The following is a 22,538-nucleotide window of genomic DNA, read 5'->3' on the forward strand; positions in this document are numbered from 1 at the left end:
TGCAGTATTAAGTAGTAGTATTAACCGTTGCACTTATGTGTAAAGAACACATAAGAGGTTTATGTCAGGCTGAGGTTGCTTCATTGTCCTGCAGCTGACATTAACCTGGGGCTGATTCGCTACGTGCTCAATGAGGACAGAATCCAGGAGACCATGGACAACTTCAAGTTTCTGGTGAAGGACAGCAAGCCCAATGTGGTCAGCGACAATGTGTTCCACATCCAGTGGTCTCTCATCAGCTTTGAACACACAAGGTTAGTGCTCCAGCACTCCAGGGTTTCGCTTTCCGTGGTAATAAATGATACATGATGCATGCTTTGCGGAGTGTGTGGAGAGAAGCAGAAATTAAGCTACAATACTGACAAGGTAAGAATTTTGTCTCATTAAACGGGTCCTGTATTTGTTACGATCCTTAAACTTAACTGTAACTTCTGTGCTTCACTTGCCTTAATCAACTTGTTGTTTTCAATGCATTGTTGGAAAACTGAGCGACACAGCTCCGCCTGGCAGCATGATTAAGCTCTGAATTTTGGCGAACTGTGTGCCCGCAGCTACAACGTGAGTGAGAAGGCGGGCACCGTTGCGGTGAAGGTGAAGAGAACGGGCAACCTTAACCAGTACGCCATCGTGCTGTGCCGCACCGAGCAGGGCTCTGCCACCTCCACCTCCAACGTAGGCTCAAGGCCGGGGCAGCAGGACTATGTGGAGTACGCTGGGCAGGTAGGGGGCCTTCACTCACAGCCTACACCCACCGTTTAAAATAACCTGTTAAAAATGCTTTGAATTATACCTCTGTCAAAAGGTATAGAGACTGCCTAAATTGTCTTCTTTTGCATGGACTTAATTTCATTATGGTGGTCACCTTGTGGTTAATGTCATTTATAATCTATTGTCATCACATGACTCCACTGAAACACGCATGCAGACCCACCGTCCTTTACTTCTCTGATCAGAAGACAATGGTCATATGATATGAACCACCCTCTGTTATTATATGACAAAATGCTTTATAAGTGTTTCTCAAAGACAGAAGAAAACAGGTGTGTTATTAATGGCAAGTATTAATCAATTGAAAATCCTTTTCATCCGTGCTCCAGGTGCAGTTTGACGAGCGGGAGGACACCAAGGTGTGCACCATCGTGATCAACGACGACCAGGTGTTCGAGAACATCGAGAGCTTCAACGTGGAGCTGAGCATGCCCGTCTACGCCCTGCTGGGCAAGGTGACCCGCGCCAAGGTCTACATCAACGACACGGAGGACGAGCCCACGCTGCAGTTTGACAAGAAGTCCTACCACGTCAACGAGAGCACCGGCTTCATCTTTGCCCCCATTGAGAGGAAAGGTAGGCCCCCTTGCCTCAGATACCTGCACTATATGGTTGTGAGGAATATATTCAGTCAATACTCAAACATTTTTCTCAGATGATGTGCTTGTGACTTGGATATTTAGGCAAGCTTCTCTAGTGAGAGTGAAGGAGGTTTGCATGTGAGATCCAAACCCCTGTCCTCATGGCACAACCCACTCTAATCACCAACGTTGTGACCAGCCGAGCTAAAGGCAGTTTGCCCCTAGCTCCATAAGCAATGGCACTAGGTGGCCTCAGAGAGAGACGTCACTGCTGAAAGTGCTCTGCTACCTGCTACCCTACCGACTTTATGCAGGACTGCCACAAGATGCTACTTTCAGCTCTGCTACACTTGAAGCTTGAAAATGAGAATATGTTCTATTCGATGTCACAAAAACTGTGAGCGACATCTTTATTTGTCAAACCGACCTCTCCCCTCAGGTGACACCAGCAGCATGGTGTCGGCCCTCTGCTACACCGTGCCCAAGTCGGCGCAGGGCAGCAGCCTGCATGCGCTGGAGTCGGGCTCAGACTACAAGTCCCGCGGCATGAGCAGCGAGAACCGCGTCATTTTCGGCCCGGGCGTCAGCATGTCCACCTGCGATGTCAAGCTCATCGACGACAGCGAGTACGAGCTCTCCGAGGAGTTCGAGCTGGTGCTATCGGACGCCTCCGACAACGCCCGCATCGGCGCCATCACCGTGGCCAAGGTGGTGATCGACGGGCCCAATGATGCATCCACCGTCTTCCTCGGCAATGCCACCTTCACGTTCAGCGAGGACGCAGGTAAATGCCAGAATAGAAATGCTTTTTTTCTGGTTACTGTATATATAGTACCAGTCAAAAGTTTGGACACACTTTATTTTTACTATTTCACATTTTTGAATAATAGTAAAGTGATCACAGCTATGAAATAATACAAATGGAATTATGCAGTGACTAAAAAAGTGCTATAAACAAATCAAAACTATATTATGTTTTAGATTCTTCAAAATAGGCAAAAAATATTTATTGAAATAAAAGATTTATTTCGAAATAAATTCATACATAGGCATCAACTTCACTGTTTATATTTGTCAAAGAAACAAATTTCAAACATTTAAGCATAAATCTTTAGATCAAAATGTCTTTGAATGCATGTTTCCCATTGTCTTAAACTTTTGACTGGTACTGTACTTTCGATCTTTTGATCACTCTGATCACCAGCGCAAGTGGAATCCTGATACTGTAACTTGATTCCAAACTCGTTCCCCAGGTACCATTGAGATCCCTGTCATACGGCATGGCAGCGACCTCTCCTCTGTGACCTCGGTGTGGTGTGCCACGCGACCCTCTGACCCCCCCTCAGCCACGCCCGGCGTGGACTACATCCCCAGCTCCAAGAAGGTGGAGTTCAAGCCTGGGAAGACAGAGGAGGTGTGGCATCTCTTTAACCCCACCCATCTACCACTGACTCAAACTGAGAGGCCCCGCCCAACAGCACTCAGGGATCCCTCAAAGAGAGGCCACTTCTGTGCTTCAAAGCTGAAAAGGTTGTGGGTGAGGTCTGTGAAAATTATGTCATTTCTACATTCTCTGTTTCCTACAGACCTGCAGCCTGACGATAATGGATGACATTCAGAACCCGACCATTGAAGGGGCGGAGTCCTTTGTGGTCTTTCTCAGCTCAGCTCAGGGGGCGGTGCTCACGGAACCGTTTGAGGCATCTGTTATCATCACAGACACCTTCCAGGACAGTAAGTACCAGTACCGGCCCCTCAATAACCGCTGATTATCTTACCAGAGCAGAACACCATGGTCCCCTCCACACAGATGTCCTAAGGTTACTAAGATAGGGGTTACCAGTTCTTGGGGGCCTGGAAAACTGCAACTGTTAGCGTAATATAAATAAGTGACTCATCTACACATGGTACATTGAATAAAGTGTCTTCCTGTTCAAATAATGATTTAACAGTCAAGTGATGACAGAGAAAAGCATCATCTGTAGGCCTCAGGGACTGGATTTGCCCACCCCTTTTCTAAGATCTAGATGTAGATGCTGATGATCCATGATGATCCAAGGTCTATGATCAGTGCTGATCCACGTTTCTTTCCAGTTCCCAGCATGCAGTTTGAGAAGGTGGTGTACTCGGTGAAGGAGAAGGACGGCGTGCTGCACCTTCCCATCATCCGCACGGGCGACCTGACCTTCAAGTCCTCGGTCAGGTGCTACACTCGCACTATGTCCGCCATGGTGATGGACGACTTCGAGGAGCGGAGGAACTCGGACGACTCGCTCATCACCTTCCTCAAGGGGGAGAAGGTGCTGCTTACACACTCATATACAAAATGCTGAAGTGCACTGCTGAGGCCCACTGCCATCAGTCCAGCATATGTTATGGGAACAGATCTTTGGCGCCATTCATTCTCACCACGAGTGCTTTTTCAGGTAAAGAACTGCACTGTTCACATCAATGACGACTCGGTGTTTGAGCCCGAGGAGGAGTTCCAGGTGCACCTGGGGACCCCACTGGGGGACCACTGGAGCGGGGCCATGGTGGGCGTTAATGACATCGCCACCATCACCATCACCAACGACGAGGATGGTAGGCAGCATTCTTCAGCCAGATTTACAATTTCTAACAGCTGTGCTAAGTGCTAGTGCTTTGCTGGTGCTGGCCTCCAGTGGTTGGGTCTTGCTACTGCAGTTACTTTGGTGTGGTTTCACACTGTGAGTGATTGAGAGAGATACATATCCTGGAATGTTTCTGGAGCTGATTCCACAAGTCACAGCCATAAAGTGCATTAAGAAAAATATAGAGAGGGATATTAAGGGAAATGAAGCTACCATTAGAGAACAATGGGGTTTGCCTTGACTGCCTGTGCTAAGTGTAAGCATTCATCAACAGTTTCAAGTACCTCATCTCCTACTTTAATATCTTGCTGCTGGGCACAGGTCATTAAACATAACTTTAATTTTCTTCATGTTCTACTTTAAATCAGCTTTCAAAGTCTGTTTAGTTTCTCAATCATTTCCTGCAGCTCCTGTCTTCCTGACTCACTAATAAGAACGATGCCATCAGCATTTCTAAGACTATTAAGATATTCTCTGTTCCCAGTTCATAGTCAGTTATAATTCATAAAGTAGTCCTTTAAGTAGTAATGCAGTTCTCTCAAATATTTGAATTTATTTGGATATTGTGTTGAGAACACTGTGTCATGTGTCACAGCACCTACGATTGAGTTTGAGCAAGCCACATATCAAGTGAGAGAGCCCCCGGGCCCAGATGGCATCGAAGTCCTGAACATCAAAGTCATCCGGAGAGGAGACCTGGACCGGACCTCGAAGATCCGCTGCAGCACCAGGGATGGCTCGGCCCAGTCCGGCGTGGATTACAACCCCAAGAGCCGAGTGCTCAAGTTCAGCCCCGGTCAGTCTTCAGCCTGCTTTCTGATAGTCAGCTCCTCATTATCGCATAGATATATTGTCTGTTGTACTGAATTGCTATACAATTGCTATATAATTGCTATATGATGATATTGTATAACCAAATATTCAGCTCTTTTATTTTAGTTGTAACAGGAAAGCCCAGTGCTGTCTGTGTTACTACACTAGCTATGGATGTTCTGTTTTAGGCCACACCCCTTCAGTAATGTTCATTACCAGCCAGCAAATCAGAATACTGAGAGAGAACTTTCAGTATGAAAGTTAAATATCTGATCATAATGTAGAATATATACTATCCTTATTATCTTTTATATTTGTTGAATTCCTTGGTTCTCCTTACAGTACATGTTATCTGTGGCATTAGGGAGCATTAGAATGCCATTCCTCAGTACCTCTGCCTTATATTGATAAAAAAGCAACTCATTGCCTTTGGATGTGTATCTCCAAAGATAATGTATTTTCAAGATCATACCTAAGAACATTTTCTCTCAATGTTCTGCAGGCATGGACCACATTCTGTTCAAAGTTGAGATTCTGTCCAACGAAGACCGTGAATGGCATGAGTCTTTCTCATTGGTCCTTGGCCCTGATGACCCTGTGGAGGCGGTGCTCGGGGAGATCACCATGGCAACAGTGACCATCCTGGACCAGGAGGCTGCTGGAAGTCTTATCCTCCCTGCCCCGCCCATTGTAAGAGCTTTGTTTGATTTAGGATGGCATACAAAACATCTATCCCCATGTCTCCTAAAATACAAACTGTTTTCATAGAAGTATTACCAGGCATTTCAGGTCAATTGGATACTGTTCTTTGCAGGTGGTGTCCCTGTCTGACTATGACTACGTGCAAGAGGTGTCAAAAGAGGGCAGTAAGAAGTTGCCCTCTCCAGGCTACCCGCTCGTCTGTGTGACCCCATGTGACCCCCACTACCCCAAGTACTCGGTGATGAGGGAGCGCTGTGAGGAGGCTGGCATCAACCAGACCTCTGTTCGCTTCAGCTGGGAGGTGGCAGCCCCGACGGACACCAGCGGGGCAAGGTCACCCTTTGAGACGGTGACAGACAACACCCCATACACAGGGGTCAACCACATGGCAAGTCAAAATTCTAAAGATCTGACCTGGGGGGGTTCAGAGAGTATGTCAGTGTCATTCATGCTTATGTATGGATGTGTAATTGTGTGTGTTTGTGTATGTGTATTTGTGTGTGTGTCCTGCAGGTCCTGGACAGCATCTATTTCAGCCGGCGTTTCCATGTGCGCTGTGTGGCCCAGGCCCTGGACAAGGCTGGCCACCTCGGGACGCCGCTAAGGAGCAACATCGTCACCATCGGCACCGAGGGCTCCATCTGCCACACGCCTGTCACCACGGGAACCGCCCGGGGCTTCCAGGCCCAGTCCTTCATCGCCACCCTCAAGTACCTGGATGTCAAGCACAAGGAGCATCCTAACAGGTGAGCAGCAACGCATGACCGCTGTGACCCTTCCAGTTTCACCCACACCCTTGGTTTAAAACCGCAGGATGGGTTTCTGCATCAGCACACCTGTTTGACACTGCAGGTTCAGCTGTAAGCAGGGAACTGAAGACTACCTATGATCATTCTCTGGAAAATATATCTGCAATTTACAGCTATTATTCAATTATTATTTATGTCTAATCGGAGCTTCAGGAAAAAATCTATATGTTTAATGAACCCAAGAGGAGCTGTTTAGCCGTTCACACCTGCACACTACATAATAGTGGACTTACAGAAAAGATTTACAAGCACCATCCTTGTTTTTTTAGATTGGTGCTCTCAGATATATCTATAAATTCTTAGTATGGTAAGAAAACATATCACTGAGTAATTTCATGGTTCTGAATTATACAGTGTGATAGACTGTGTATCATGGCTTGCCTTGCAGGATCCACATCTCAGTGCAGATCCCTCACCAGGATGGCATGCTCCCCCTGGTGTCCACCATGCCCCTGCACAACCTGCACTTCCTGCTCTCCGAATCCATCTACCGCCACCAGCACATCTGCTCCAACCTGGTCACCAGCAAAGACCTGCAGGGCATCTCAGGTGAGCAATCATCAGGGCTGCCCTGATGAAGATTATTCATTCAACACTGTCAGTCAGAGCTTTCTGTGGCTGCCTTTAATTACCATTATCAGGCCTTGAAAGAGTAGCTAATCATATGCCTGTGATGGGGCCCTGCAGACTCAGCATAAACTGCTTTGTAAAGCCAACTCCTTTGGGCTAAGGTTATATTCAGAGCAGCACAGAGCACATCCAGTTCTTTTCTTGTGTCAACAATTTTTTGAAAGAGCTCAGAATATGGCATTGCTATTGTGGTTACGAAACAATCTCACAGTCTTCTGCTTCTGCTTCAGAGACAGGCTTCCTGGATGACGTGTCCTATGACAGAATCTCCTTGGGCCCCGGCTACGACCGGCCCTATCAGTTCAACCCCAACGTGAGGGAGCCGAAGACCATCCAGCTCTACAAGCACCTCAACCTGAAGAGCTGCATCTGGACCTTCGACGCCTACTACGACATGACCGAGCTCATCGATGTCTGTGGGGGGTCCGTCACGGCTGACTTCCAGGTATAGTCCCCGCCCTTCCACTTTATCTCTGGCCGATGAACTTAAAGAAAGCTGACTGTAATGCACCTATAGAATCACACTCAGGGAAACGGTTAGGTTAGATGTGCCAGCCATGTATAAATCTACCTATTGCATGCCTGATACATCTAACTGCTGATCAACTTCCTTTGGATATCCAAGTTAATGGTTATTCTATTCTATAGTTTATATCATTCTATTCTATAGTTATCCTAGCTTTTCTTTTTTTTCAGAGAAATACCTTCAACCCAAGCAAAAAACAGGCGTAGCAATTTTTGGTTATCTCAGGCAGATGAGAAGCAAACTTTTATGTATCTGGAAACTCAGTGTGTCCCTGTGGACTCATGTCAGCAGCTCCTGTAGATGTGTTTCAGAGCACCCCTGGTGCTCCGGGGAGTTTGCATTGATTTTGGCGGAGGGAAGCCGACGCAGTGCTGACCCTGCATCTGCGACCGGCCCCTGCAGCAGTGCGTGCGGCTCTCCTGACGGTGGCTGTCCCCCCTCTCTGTGACAGGTCCGGGACTCGGCGCAGTCCTTCCTCACGGTGCACGTGCCCCTGTACGTGTCCTACATCTACGTGACCGCGCCCAGGGGGTGGGCCTCGCTGGAGCACCACACCGAGATGGAGTTCTCCTTCTTCTACGACACCGTGCTCTGGAGGACAGGTGAGGAGGCACACAGGGATGGGACAGGAGCTCATTACAGACACAACCCGTGGCATAAATTAGGAAGATTCATTTTCTGATGCTTACCGATTTCATTTGAGATAACTTTGAATTAATTTCCAGCTCCAGGCAGTTTCTTGAACTTAATTGAAAATTTTGACCTGCTAATAATCTTTCAGATAACACTCACTGTACCGTAAACAATACTGTTCAGTGTTGTCCATTTATTCAAGTGATGTACTATAACACACACACCACTGGCAGACTGCAGATAATACTATTACCACTAGTATTACTACAACTACTACTAATAATAATAATAGATTATATAATGCCTTTCAAAGGCCTCATATTAAAGAGGGGTTTATCACCCCAACCACCAATACATACCACCCACCCTGTTGATGCACAGCTGCCATTTTCAGCAGAACACTCACTTACAGGTGATCAGATGAACACCTCTTTGATAATCTTACTACACTCTCTCACTTCCTGTGTGCAGGTATTCAGACTGACAGCGTTCTGTCTGCCAGACTTCAGATCATCAGAATCTACATCAGAGAGGATGGACGGCTAGTGATTGAATTCAAAACACATGCCAAATTCAGAGGTAAGGCACTAGTGTTGTGCATTGGCAGATATTGTAAGAACTCACAGGCGTTCTGACCTTGCTAATCAGTTATAAACGATCACTGCTTAATATGACTGTGTATTTTATTTACTGTAAACATACCCTTTGGGCTGCTAGTACAATGTTATCCCTCAGACTGAACATGTTTGTTCTGTCTGTGGGCTCCAGGTCAGTTTGTCCCAGAGCACCACACCCTCCCAGGACACAAGTCTCATCTCATGGCTCCAGACCACCTGGGGGGCATCAGCTTCGACCTGCAGCTGCTGTGGAGCGCCCAGACCTTCGACTCGCCCTACCAGCTGTGGAGAGCCACCAGCTCTTACAGCAGGTGAGCAGTGACCCCCAGAGGTGCCAAAACTCCTGGTCTGGATCCAACATGTGTCAAATGGGAGAGCCACAGCTCTCTGTACTGTGTTCCAACCTGGTTCTCAATTCCATTGTTGAAACCATTGATTTTAGCTTTTCTTGCCACTATTTTCCTGGATTTCAACCACCTTTATTGGAGTCAGGGAATAGTTGTTTCCTAATTGGCTGCAGTTTTATGGTTTTCCAGTTCCAATCAGTATTAAGTTAGTCTGCAAACATAAGTAACTGTAAATACGTATAGGCCTCGGGTTTAAGAGAGCTAAAAGGAAATGGCTTGATGGTTTGTTTCATATTGTTTTGTAAAGGCTCGAACACAGCCAGAGGTCTGTGACACATTCCTTAATTGGCTGGAGGTTTATGGTTTTCCAGTTCCTTTGGAAGAATGTACTCTGTCTGGTACCTTTTGACAATGCAATAAGTAAACAGTGCCATACATAAGATCTGGGGTTTATGTATTGGATGGGAATTTAAATAACCTGCTGTTCTCACTGCTAGTGTGCTGCTGGTGTAAAAACACCTATAAAACCATCAGGACCTTGTTTCTGCGAGTCCAGGAGTGGGCAGCGCTGCACCGTTCTGTCTGTCCTCAGACCGCTTCTCTCACTGTAGCTCCGCTGTCCGTGTTGTGTGTTTCAGGAAGGACTACTCCGGCGAGTACACCGTCTTCCTCATCCCGTGCACTGTGCAGCCCACCCAGCCCTGGATCGACCCCGGAGACAAGCCGCTCTCCTGCACGGCTCACGCCCCAGAGAAGTATGGCACCCCGCAGCTCTTTCACACGTTTGGCTGGGGAGACATCCAGGGAAAAGGAGCTTGAGCTTTATATCACTTATTCAGCTACTGATTCTGTTACTGATTTTACCACATCTGATCTGCATTTAGCTTCACTTGGGGATTTTTTTAAATTATATCCAGATAATTACCTCTTTCATCCTGTGAACTAAGACAAGCTGATTTATTGATTGATTGATTGATTGATTGATTGATTTATTTATTCTCCTGTAGGTTCCTGGTTCCCATAGCCTTCCAGCAGACAAACCGCCCGGTCCCAGTCGTCTACTCCTTAAACACGGAGTTCCAGCTGTGCAACAACGAGAAGGTCTTCTTGATGGACCCTGCCTCATCAGACATGTCTATGGCTGAGATGGACTACAAAGGAGCCTTCTCTATGGGTAAATAGCTGCATCCTACCCTTTTTTATTGTAGCTTTTTTGTAGCTTGTCTGCCTTTCAGAACTGAAATGAGCAATGAAGTTATTAAACAATAGGACTGACTATTGTTTTGCCTGTGTTTGAGTCTTGCTGGAACTCATCCCAGTATCTATGGCATGAGTCATCCATACATAGCCGCCGGATGCCCCCTGGATAGAGAGGGAAGAAGTCAATTGACAATGCAAGGCAATTACTGCAATCTAGCTCCCTAATGCTAAATGCGAATGGATGGGGTTTAGTTAGTGGTGTAGAGTTCATCAACATCCTTATTTATGTCATATGGAACTGTCGATTATCGACAGTTCCAGCAATTAACTCAGTTCCAGTTTCAGTTTGAATGAGGTTGTTCTTCCTGCTCTCCTACAGGCCAGACACTTTACGGTCGAGTCCTCTGGAACCCGGAACAGAACCTGAACGCGGCCTACAGGCTCCAGCTAGAGAAAGTGTACCTGTGTACCGGCAGGGACGGCTATGTGCCGTTCTTTGACCCCACGGGCACCCTGTATAACGAGGGCCCACAGTACGGCTGCATCCAGCCCAATAAGCACCTCAAGCACAGGTTTCTGCTGCTGGTGAGTGTCGTCCCCCCCCCCCGGTGCCGCTAACCACACAAACAGCAACGAGTGGAAAATTTCCACTGGCACCACCAGTACTGGTTTGGCCACTTTTCACAACTATGTGGTAATTTACTACAACAGACATGCGAGGATTGTGAAATGTGCAGGGTGTCCGTGTTAAAATATGCCACACAAAAATGTCTATGTTACTTGTGTAATCTGTGCTGTCCTTTGAAGTATGGAGGACGTTTACAATTTCTCATTGAAGAATTTGCCCTGTTTTCACCATTAAGTTAGCCTGCAAACATAGGCAACTGTAACTACGTATAGGCCTCAGGTATTAAGAGAGCTTCAAACGAATGGCTTCACAGCTTGTTTCATCTTGTTTCTTAAAGGACCGAAAACAGCCAGAGGTCTGTGACAAGTATTTCCATGACGTGCCCTTCGAAGCCAAGTTTGCGTCCGACATCCTGGATTTGCAGTCCATGACGGCGATGCCTGGTGTCGATGGGTTCACCATGAAGGTCGATGCCCTCTACAAGGTTGGTGAATTCCTCTTCCCTGTTTTAATCTGAAAAGCCAATCTGACAGAAACTCAGAGTGAAGTCGTGCCCCTGAAGGCCAGGCAATAAGGAAAACATTCTTGTCTGGATTTCCTGACTGGCAGGTGGAAGCGGGGCACCAGTGGTACCTGCAGGTGATCTACGTCATCGGGCCCGAGTCCATCTCCGGCCCCAGGATCCAGCGCTCCCTCACCTACCAGCTGAGGCGCGGCCGGAGGGACCTGGTGGACCGGAGCGGCCGCCTCACCCTGGACGAGTCCCTGATCTACGACAACGAGGGCGACCAGGTGAAGAATGGCACCAACATGAAGACGCTCCGTCTGGAGGTGGAGGCCTCGGCGGCCTTCGGCCCGCAAACGAGTGGCCCCATCGGTGGGGGGGTGGCAGCCGTCACCCTGCTCGTCCTCTGCCTCCTGGCCTCCTGCTTCCTGTTCAAGAAGTGCCACCGGAAAGGGAAGAAGAAGCCGCCCAAGGGTGCGGCAGAGGAGTACCCCCTCAACACCAAGGTGGAGGTGTGCCTGAGGAACATGGAGCGCCTGGAGAAAAACTTCAGCAGCAAGCACTGCACCGTCAGGAATGTCAACATCCTCGACAAGAACCTGGAGGCCTGCAAGGTCAACGGGGTCAAGGTCAAGCAGGTCAACCTGGAGGTCAAGCTCCACAATAACTTGAACGACGGCACAGAGGTCTGATCATAGACAAGAGTTTTTTTTTGAAAACCGTATTTTCTATCGTTGTTTGTAATTAAAAAAAGAAAAAAAAGATATTGTTATAGTATTTTTATACGACCACAAAAAAAAAGGGAAAACGTGCTGGCCAGCTATGCAGCGTAAATCATTTCACAACTGAGCTACCTCATGAGAGCTAAGGCCTATCATACCACTCAAACCTGATTGTGGCATCGGATCTGGTGTCTTTGTTAAAAAAAATCATTTCAGACCTATAATCTGAGGTCACAAAGAATACAGACTCATGACTTCTGCAAATTGCTTTCTAAGTCTACATGAACATTGCAATGATCTGTGGTAGCTCAGGCACTTTAACTTCTTTTTTTTCCGCATAGACAATATTTTCAGTTATCCAATTGCTAAATTCATTTCAAACTGTTTAAGCTGCAGTATAACCACTATGATTTATGCAAGTATTAAGCACAGTGTGTCTGTGTGTGTGTGTGTGTGCGTGCACTTGTGGTTGGATGAGCTGTGTAAATATCTATTAAAGTGCAATTACTTGATGATACGGTCATCCATCACAAGCTGACGCTCTGCAGCCAGGATTAAGCCTTTCCTCACCATTTCGCTGTTGCATTGAACACAACGACTGCGCAGAAGAGGAAATCCTGCAGTATTTATTACACACATTTCCAAATTCAAATGCAAATGAATTGTCCAAAGTAGTTTCTTTCTTTGCAAAAAAAGGACAGAACATAAAAAGGAAACCTTGAGATTGAGTGTAAGGAATATTCGTCACGCGACAAGTAAAACAAGGTGTTTTCGATTGACTGTGCACTTTGAAGACTACTGTAGATTGTATGGGTGAGTTTGCCACCTCTTACAAATGCTTTAGCCTGTGTCCTTTAACCGCTGTAACGGCATAGGTAGTTTTTTTACATATTAACGTCAGTGTTTTATACTACGGTGTGTCTCAGCGATATGCCTACATTCTGCCAAAACAACTCAAATAGCCTCAAAAGTTTTTTGTTTGTTTTTTTTTCTTAATTGTACATATGAGTTCACTCAGTATCCGTTAGCATCAATATCATGCTTCTGAGACATCCTCTACTTTGTGTTATTGTATTATTATATTACTCTCATATCATGTATTAAGGTGGTACGTTTATATATATTTTTCAGAGTATCTGTGCGGGAAGTATTATGGTGCTGAGAGAGAGAGAAATGTTGTATTTTTATTACTGTACCTTGAAATCACTTCAACTCAATGTTTCCACAGCACTGAATGTACAGCAGTACTGAGTATTATACGCAGTTGGATTTGTGTGTGACTACAGTCGGCGCTATATTTTTGTAAGTCACCCTAGGGTGTAACCTATCACCAACACAGTGGAAGGTTTGGGAGATACCAGTATATTTTTTTGGTGCTATCATTCATTAAAGTGTACAATGCTATAAATACAACAGCTGTATTCTGTGCCTTTTTAGTAATAAAAACTTGAAACCCATAACTTACTACTTTGTTGTTTTGTGTCTTTATTGGAGAAATAACAATGAGCCATTCACAGCACATGTTCATGTAGTAGTCAAACAGGTTCTACAAGCTCAAGAGGGGATTTGCCAGCAAAGGGCCATCATTTACATTACATTTACATTTATTCATTTGGCTATCATGTCACTGTTACGGTGAACTCATCAAAAGTTGTGTTATTTACAGAAAAGTACTTGCCATGCTTCACCTCATTTTCCATACATTCAAACCAGCAGCCAGTCTGAAATGTTTAGCTTCAGGGGGGATGGAGAAATAAAGTTTGGAATGTTTCAATAAATGTTGAAAACACGAAGAAATTGTGCTCAAATATGTCTCTTCATCATCCAATATTTTCCAAAGGATCTGATACTTTTATCTTTGTTTGCTCAAGAGCCAGTTCTATCACAAACAGAATTCTATTTGCTGGAAGCTATTTACATTTGAGAGCATTGCATTGGTTGCTTAGGCCTGGCGTATAACATTACTAAGCTTGTAAGTGGTTTCCATCGCTGAAAAACATGTTACCACTTGTGAATAATACATGTCCCATCAGAAGTGTAACTCATACTAATCAGTCTCCGCTGAACTCAACTCTCACCCATTTCAGATTGGAGCGGTTGAGAGAATTTACAGGCAAGTTTTGGCAAATCGAGCGCCACTTATCTACAACACTGGCACAGCATAGACTGGAAACATAAACGCTCTCAACACGGACGCAATGACCCACTTGAGCACACTATCACTGAGTCATATCTCCCAGCCAGAACTGTAATGTGATGCCACGGGGTTCACCTCACATGTTGGCTAACTTATTTTAGCATTGCTTTATTGCCATTTTACCGAACTTCTATGTGATGCATTCATTTCATATCCCGTATAATCAATTTAACTCCAATCAGTTCCACTAAAATACAAGTGTAATAAAAACAATCGTGTATAAAGTGAAATGCAATTTCAGTCTCCACAATTAGACTGTTTTTAAAATATGAATATAACGTTATAAGTGCTAAAAGTTTTTTTTTTTTTAGTTCATTTCATCATGACATATATTTGTCGGTTAGTTTCACCAGATGACCATTAGACAGTAGTGCAGGTAAACTACCCTTTACTTTCAGTTACTGACATCATTTCCTTTGGGAAAGGCGTGGCACAAGGTTGAAATTCTCCCGAGAGCTCCATTGCTGGTAAGAGTCGCTGCAGTTTTTTTCCAAATAATTACGTTAAATGAGTTTCATTTCGAATTTTGCCAATGGAATAACTTCAGGAAGTGTTACGCTTGAACGTACTTTTCCGATATCCATGCAGTGTTATTTTGTCAAGGTTGTAGTCATGCAATACTATTAGGTGATGCGGAATTCGAAGAGATAGGTACGAAATCGCAGACGTGGAGAATCGCAAACACACCTAGCTGAAATGCATGACAATTTGTCTGATTTTAATCTAACACACTTTAAACTCTATTCCAGTTGTTAACTTATCAATTTCCTACTTTATATTCTGGGTCCAAGGGAACATTAACAACTTGCCACCGGTGAGAAAAGAAGAAAGATTTCCCATTATACCTCTTGGCTGTTGGTCAACATTCCAGCCTTCGCTTAGTAAATTGAACCAGACCGTGAACATCCTTCATACTTGCCCTGGACATGCAGAGGCTTCTGGAAGTTCTAGGTCCACGGTTAAAAGAACGTTATATACGTATGCAGACACGAACACGAACAAGTGAAAACATACACTGCTATAAAAAAACATGTACAAGACAGCATCTTCCCCAAACACACTATTTGCTAGGCTATACCTGTTAGGTATACGACGATGGGCTGTAAAAACAATTAATTACGCTCAAAAAATAAGTGAAACACTTGACATAAATGGATTTCATATTGGTTTTCTTCCCCTTTATTGCCAGCATAATTTGATTAGAGGCAACACCGGACTGTTGAAATGACATCTATTTGGGTAAGCTTGGTCCATAATTTCCATCACTGCTCAGAATGAAATTAAGGCAAATTAACTGAATCACGTAATGCTCGCTGGTATGGAATTAACTTTTTTTTTTTTTAATATGTAACTGTCAGTGTAATCTTGCTTGTATTACTTACAGTGGATTGTCAAATTGACACCTCTGTTTATGCTTTCTGCGCTAAATTGTGTTCCAGAATTCTCACAGGGAAAATCTTTTCCTCTTCATTTCAGGATGATTTGGAGCTTCTAGTTGATTCCACATCTTCTTTTACAGCAAAGGTAAATTTTCCCAATAACTAAGGCCTCTGAGACCTCTAACTGTAATCCTCCATCGAGTAACGTTTTTAAGCTGTTGCATTTTTTTTCATTTCTTAGCTGATTTTTGATGATTTTTTGTTTGGAAGTTCCTCAAATGAATGTATAACAGGGAATACAGATAACAGGGAATAAAACCCTTCTATCTCCAATTTTTGGGCAAATAATTAAAGGTCGGACGGTGTTGCTGTTAGATTAGCAGGGAGTCTTAATGTCTGGGTTCAGGAGTTGCTCTGGTGAATGCTGTACCACCAGTCTAGTATGGGTATTTTCAGCATGCTTTGTTCCATACCAGCCTGGGGAGCGAGGGACCATCAAAGACAAAGCTGGTTTCAACGCAGGCGAAGATGCTGTTGCTCTGCGGAAAGCCATAGAGGGCATTGGTATGAGTCTTTTCACTACTCACATTGCTTCGTTAAAGAAGAAGCTGAAGCTATTATCATTTGTTTCGTAGCAGAGATCCGTATCCAGATATACTTACAAAGTGTACATTTTACTGTGTGTTATTTCTTTATATAACTGAATGTTGAAGTGGTTTGATAGTGAGGAAGCATATTTTAAAAGATACTCCAATTGTTAATTGACGAACGTTATACTGTGGCAGTTGATAACTGGTTCTCTCTGCAGTTATAACATAAGATTGTATTAAGCCTGATTTGAAGTCTACTTGTTAAATATAAATGTGCATAACTTGTAGCTCACTATGAAGGATTGTTTCACATCCTTATTTCTCTAAGTGCAGTTGCTCTGATTTCCTTTCAGGCACGACTGAGAAGACACTGATTGACATTTTATCCCACAGGAGCAGTGCCCAGCGTCAGCTCATCTGTCAGGCTTACCTAGAAGCAACCGGCAGGGTAAAACACTGATTAAAGCCTGAAAGCATAGCTTTATTGGACGGCAATGCATTGTGGGAAATAAATTTTGTCCTATTATTTTTGTTGTAGACTCTCATTGATGACCTGAAGGGTGACACCCATGGTCATTTTGAAGATCTTCTAGTTGCTCTGGCCACACCTCCAGCGATCTATGATAGTCATGAGGTTGCACATGCAATGAAAGTAAGTGATCTCTAAGCTGATCTTAGCAGATCTAAGCTGTGTACATTATCAAACTGCCTTCTCAGTGTCACTGTAAAATAGCCCCAAGACACTAATAAACTGTGACAGCTGAGATACACAAGTCAGTTTTGTCCAATTTATTACCAGTCAATTCACAGTCAAGCTTTTATTATAATTACTGCTGCATTGAATGATTCACTTGTCCTTGAATCTTTTAAGCAAATGTATTCAATAAATAATGCCCTTAAAATTCTTGTGAACTGACTAAAAACCAATTTCCTCTGTCTGTTACAGGGAGTCGGAACAACCGACAGTACTTTAATAGAAATATTTGCCTCAAGATCCAACAAACAAATTAAAGACCTTTGTGAAGTCTACTTGGCTGGTAATCATTTATGTCTTTGAACTTCACAGACTAGTTAAGTCATAATTCATTGATAAATAGGGACATGCAATTAGTATCTTAAAGAGGTGTTGTGTTTTTTGCTTCTACAGAAACAGAGAGGAAATTGACACATGACCTCAAGACTGAAATATCAGGTCAATATGCTACCGCCCTTCTTATCTTGGCTGAGGTAAGCATGTTGTGTTGAATGTCTGCAGTATAAACTGAATATCACAATAGGGTCCTGTGTTACTCTAAGCCCTTTGTCCATGATGAACGTTTGACGTGTGCTGCCTCTTCTGCTCATCTGTTCTTTCTCTTAATGACAGGGGAACAGGGATGAGAGCATGAACGTGGATGAGGAAAAAGCCAAAGAGGACGCTAAGGTGTGGTGCACCTGGTTTCACATCAGCAACACGGTTCCTGTGGTGAAACACGCTAGTTTCACACATGTCTCTTTGAACTTCTCTTTTTTCAGCTGGGCAGTTGACAATTGTTGTGCTGAACTGGTGTTTTTATCTTGTTTTGCTTCAAATTGTGCCAGTGCTTATCTTCCCAGTTTAATGGTTGTGGCCCTTGTTATTGAAATAGGCTTAAGGGAGACTATGTCATTTCCACTAGCTGGCGACACACTAGAAGTAAAGTAACTCCATATAAATAGCTGAAATTACTTAGCTGTGGTTTGGCACCAATAAGTGGATATGTCACAGTGCGTCCTAAGCACACAGCAACCCTCTTTTCAGCAGCATCTCTATGAGAGGTTTTCCTGTGTGTGTGTGTAAGATCCTGTTGTTTTTTTCTTTAATTCTGTGGTACAGACCCTGTATGACGCTGGCGAGAAGAAGTGGGGCACGGACGAAAGCAAGTTCATCGACATCCTCTGCCACAGGAGCATACCGCAGCTGAGGAAAAGTAAAGTGTCAAACACTTCCCCGTGTCAGTGATGCAGCATTTCTTTTTAACCAAGTCGAAACCCACTGACGCAATCCCCTCTTCTCTCCTGCAGCGCTAGTGGAGTACAAGAATATAAGCGGAAAGACCCTCCAGCAGAGCATCGAGGGGGAGATGTCTGGCTTGCTTGAGGAGCTTTTGGTGGCAATTGGTATCACTGACTGATATGATTATTTCATGTCATGGAACAGACTGTGGTGGCTGCATTCAGATCCCACATTTTTTTTCTTTTTTTCCCCACTGGCAATACTGTTCAAATTGTTACATCATCATTTTGTTTCAGTTGTTGATGATGAAGTGACATAAAGTTTGTACTGATTTTGTGAGTCACTCTGTATATAATGCTGGTAGGACAGGGTTGGTTTGACTAAACAGACCTTTACTGAATTGGTTGCAGCAAGGCTGTCTGTTGCCATCGCTGTCTCTCAGATTTTGTTCTGGTAACATCTCCCCTTTTTCAGTGAAATGTGTGAAGAATGTCCCTGCCTACCTGGCTGAAAGGCTCTTCAAGAGCATGAAGGTGAGTGTGTGGGTGGATCACCCTGCAGACAGTCTGTGAAATTCTGATCACCATAGACAAAATATATGGAGTTGTGATCTTAAATGTGGTTGTGAGGGTTGCTGTACATACTGTAGGAGACATCCCTATTGCTGAGAGCTGAGGAAGTAGGGTAGTAAAGCACTGCAGTGCTAATCCTCCAGCGTTGGCGGTTTCCTCCAGGGCGGGGGAACGGATGAGGACACTCTCAACAGGATAATGGTCAGTCGCTCTGAGATTGATCTGCTGGACATCAGGGCCGAATTCAAAAAGCTGTTCGGCTACTCACTGCACTCTGCTATCGAGGTGAGCGTCCCCTTGCACTGAACCCTCTGTCTCACTGACCTTCACTCCACCTTCCCAAGAATAGTGCAGCAATTACTGGGCTAATCCAGTGTATTGTATACTTTAGAAATGACAGGTTTTCCCATTGAAATTTAGTGCATAATTTAGCAAATGCTCCTTTAATGCATACTGAATTATTGAATCAACAGTAAGCCTCACTTTGAAAGTGACAAGCTACATGTGTGTAGTATTCAGTAATATTATATATGAAATAGCTACAGGTTTTTCAGTGTAATTTGTTTCAAAATGTCTTCTTCTGTCTCTTTAAATTGCCTGTACATCTTAAATGTCACACAATTGAAAATTAAGTTGAAGAACCAATATCTGTGCAGTATAGGCTTATGTTCCTGTGGATGAAATGCTTAAACTTTCTCTGGCATTGCCATTGTGAAAGTATATATCCATTGACAGATATTAGACAAGGATCTTGAGTCATTTCTGAGCTTACTCCTAACTGCTTACTGCTGCTAACCTTTGACCTTGTTTCCTTCAAATATGACTTTGGATTTAGTGTTCCATGTTTCAGGACTCGCTAACTTTTTTCCTGTCTGTGGTGAAGTTCTTTGGTATATAACTGTATGACAAGCAATTATGTATGTTAGAGGATACAATTGATTGGATAAGTTGAATTGGCAGGTCATTAATATCAGCACATAACATTTCATTAAAAAGTAGTTTTGCCAACCATCTCAAGAGAAGATAACCAGTTAGTGTCATAAACGACAAACACCGCACACTTGCAAATACTAATAAATTTCCCATTTACAAGAGCTCGCATTTTGGTTTATTACCTTTGTCAGAGTATTAAAGAGCCACCAATGACATGTAGCTTACATAGTCATGTGACAGACAAGAACAAACCTGATAGGTTGTCCTCCACCTGTTGTGTGTGTCATTGTTTGCTCTTTCCTGGTCTGATGAAAAATTATTACCAAAACACTACACTAATACGTAGAAAAGTTGCAGCATGTGTTCTGCGTGCCATTGGCCAACAGCATAAACATAACACTAAAAATGAATTGCTATGAGCAATTGGCAGGGGGAGGTGGGGCGGGGGGCAGACATCTCTCTTTGAAGGGATCGTTCTTTTCTGTAACAGTGGCCTATGTTGTCGTGCTTGATTCCAGTCGGATGTATCTGGGAGCTATGGGGACTGTCTGAAGATTATTTGTGGCGGCGATGACTAACCCAAATCAATAGGAGCCCCGGACAGCCTTGTTGCCTTTCGCCTTAAAACCACTTGACAATGTGTCTCTCCATTTCAAAGAGATTTTATTGGTCACACATTGTAAATCATGGCCTCATGCATGAGATCAAGACCACCATAGTAATCCTTTGGTACTTAATGCATTTTCTGAGAGCACATGACAAGTTCTGAGATCAAACTTGTCATGTGTCATTGCTGCCAGAACAATCCTAACTCTGTCCCATATCATAAATTCTGCTGCCATGCCTATAATCCACTTGACAACTCAGATGATGTTCTTAATTATTGTGGTTCTGTTCCGATTGTGAATGGTGGCCATTATTTTGTTGTGACCAAGAAAACTGTCCTTCCTTTGCTGCTTTGAAATGTAGGTCCTTTGATGTTTAAAAGTATAAAATAAACTGAACAGTCTCAAAACTTCAGACAGTAGCTTGCGCCTGTTTTCTGAGAAAACGTGAATCATTTGGACTGAGAACAACATGTACTTTGTCACACAAGCAAACATTTTTGATTTTCTACTTTACAGAAACATCCAAAAATGTATTAAATACTGTTGGCACAAACAGAGAAACTTTCTTGAACAGCCAAGCCAAATTTGCATCCGTGTGTTCTAATATCTGTTAGGATGGGATCAGAGGGTTGTCCTGACCAATAACTGATGAGTCAAAGATACTGTGTTTCTGTTTTCAGTCTGAGACTCATGGGAAATATCGAAAGACGCTGCTGAAGATCTGTGGAGGAGATGACTGTTAAGAACAAGCACACTTACTCTTAACTCTACACCATTCATGTCAATTCAAATGCAGATTTTACTTTAATGTTGTAATGCAAAGTAATGGGGCAGGGGTTAAGCTCAAACTAAACCAAACATCTGACACAAATATATTAGCCACAGTATTGCATTATACTGCATATAGGAAATGTGTAGTATGCATTATACTGACTTAACACTGTATTTTTATTGAAAATGATTCACATATGGCATTGTGAACACAACTTTGGAGAAGCTGATGAAGAAATGGTAATGTCCAGCAGATGGCAATAAAGCACCCTCTGTGTTCCGCTGGGAGAAAGGAGGGTGCTCTGGTTGTCAATCCAACACTTTCCAGACAGGAGTTAAAAAGATATTTATTACTAAATTAATTAGAAGGAGAAGGCCTAAGAGGAGATGTTTTTGTTGAGCACCCCATTAAACCTAAAAACTTATCTTTCACAGAACTCGAGTGAATGTTTACAATCATAATGTTTTAAACTTTTATTTTTGTTTACCTTTAGTCTTGTACAAGTTAGATCGTAGTTTTCCAATCAGTGGTACCAGACATATAACACCTAGTATCCTGTTAATCGGAAAATGAGTCTAATCATGGTTTTCATTCATACAAAATATGTTAAAACATGCTCAAATCCTAGACCTTAAAGTAATTAATAACTAAGGACTGTGGGTTAACTCTGAAAATCTGTGACTAACATGCAGTCTGCTTAAACTGGAAAAGATTTTCAGGTTTAATATGAGGTGTTTCTGAGCCCCTTGGAGTTTGAATTGAAATGTAAAGACAGGCAGCACTCCAGCCAGCCTGGCAGGAGGGGAGCACCTGCAGTGAACCTGGCCTACCATGCGACCCTGTGGACCCAGCAGTCAACATTATATAATGCAGTTATTTTTAGTTCAGCGTTAAACGGAAAGTGACACAGAGACTTTGAGCGCACAGTACTTCTGCAATTAGGAAAATGTTATGGAGCAGGGGGATCGATACAGCCCATTTGCCGAGTCCTCACGTGCAGTGTCAGCACTTGATGGGAGGGGGAGCTTTGTTTACGCCGTCTCACAAGGTAACCAAGGGATTTGACAACAGGATCTGATCAGAGGGTTCAGGGGTGGTAGGAATATGTGTCAGGGAGGGAGAAGGGGTGGTGGATAGGTTTATAATCCCAAAATATATCTGTCATTTTTGTGTGTTGTGCCTTGATTGGTTTCATTCACATGCGTTAAGTTTGCATTGCTTTATCATTCAGTAATGACACTGTGAAGTGCGGGACAGAAATTACATGTCATTTATACTGTATTCATAAATGGTCATATATAACCCTCTTTATTCTCCTAGTGACCCCCAATCAGCCAGTGCTGAAACAGCCCTCAGCAGGAAGTCTCTAACTGACTACAGGAAACACATGATCAGGAAAAGCAGCTGGCAGTATCATAC

General features: G+C 43.7%; 2 protein-coding genes across 2 annotated transcripts in view; both read left to right on the forward strand.

The window, feature by feature from the left end:
• Positions 1-12,422, forward strand: part of fras1 (Fraser extracellular matrix complex subunit 1) — a 103,591-nt gene extending 91,169 nt beyond the window's left edge. The window contains exons 53-74 of the mRNA XM_036527397.1: positions 95-254; positions 552-720; positions 1,098-1,344; positions 1,789-2,133; positions 2,603-2,763; positions 2,936-3,083; positions 3,444-3,649; positions 3,776-3,932; positions 4,557-4,757; positions 5,277-5,464; positions 5,589-5,864; positions 5,990-6,222; positions 6,674-6,834; positions 7,146-7,360; positions 7,893-8,043; positions 8,546-8,653; positions 8,843-9,002; positions 9,677-9,793; positions 10,046-10,212; positions 10,618-10,823; positions 11,204-11,350; positions 11,476-12,422. Of these exons, the coding sequence (XP_036383290.1) occupies positions 95-254; positions 552-720; positions 1,098-1,344; positions 1,789-2,133; positions 2,603-2,763; positions 2,936-3,083; positions 3,444-3,649; positions 3,776-3,932; positions 4,557-4,757; positions 5,277-5,464; positions 5,589-5,864; positions 5,990-6,222; positions 6,674-6,834; positions 7,146-7,360; positions 7,893-8,043; positions 8,546-8,653; positions 8,843-9,002; positions 9,677-9,793; positions 10,046-10,212; positions 10,618-10,823; positions 11,204-11,350; positions 11,476-12,063 (4,511 nt within the window). The 3' untranslated portion in view covers positions 12,064-12,422. The remainder of the gene's footprint in view (positions 1-94; positions 255-551; positions 721-1,097; positions 1,345-1,788; positions 2,134-2,602; positions 2,764-2,935; positions 3,084-3,443; positions 3,650-3,775; positions 3,933-4,556; positions 4,758-5,276; positions 5,465-5,588; positions 5,865-5,989; positions 6,223-6,673; positions 6,835-7,145; positions 7,361-7,892; positions 8,044-8,545; positions 8,654-8,842; positions 9,003-9,676; positions 9,794-10,045; positions 10,213-10,617; positions 10,824-11,203; positions 11,351-11,475) is intronic.
• Positions 12,423-14,720: 2,298 nt separating this feature from the next.
• On the forward strand, positions 14,721-20,667 carry anxa3a (annexin A3a). Its single transcript, XM_036527442.1, has 14 exons — positions 14,721-14,757; positions 15,480-15,529; positions 15,767-15,814; positions 16,146-16,233; positions 16,613-16,707; positions 16,798-16,911; positions 17,206-17,296; positions 17,407-17,486; positions 17,626-17,682; positions 18,115-18,208; positions 18,303-18,398; positions 18,709-18,767; positions 18,969-19,091; positions 20,258-20,667. The coding sequence occupies exons 2-14, from the start codon at positions 15,515-15,517 to the stop codon at positions 20,315-20,317; spliced, it is 1,020 nt and encodes a 339-aa protein (XP_036383335.1). The 5' UTR covers positions 14,721-14,757; positions 15,480-15,514; the 3' UTR covers positions 20,318-20,667.
• Positions 20,668-22,538: the final 1,871 nt, after the last annotated feature.

Source organism: Megalops cyprinoides, chromosome 4, assembly GCF_013368585.1.
Source record: "Megalops cyprinoides isolate fMegCyp1 chromosome 4, fMegCyp1.pri, whole genome shotgun sequence".
In the NCBI taxonomy this organism is placed as follows: Eukaryota; Metazoa; Chordata; class Actinopteri; order Elopiformes; family Megalopidae; genus Megalops; species Megalops cyprinoides.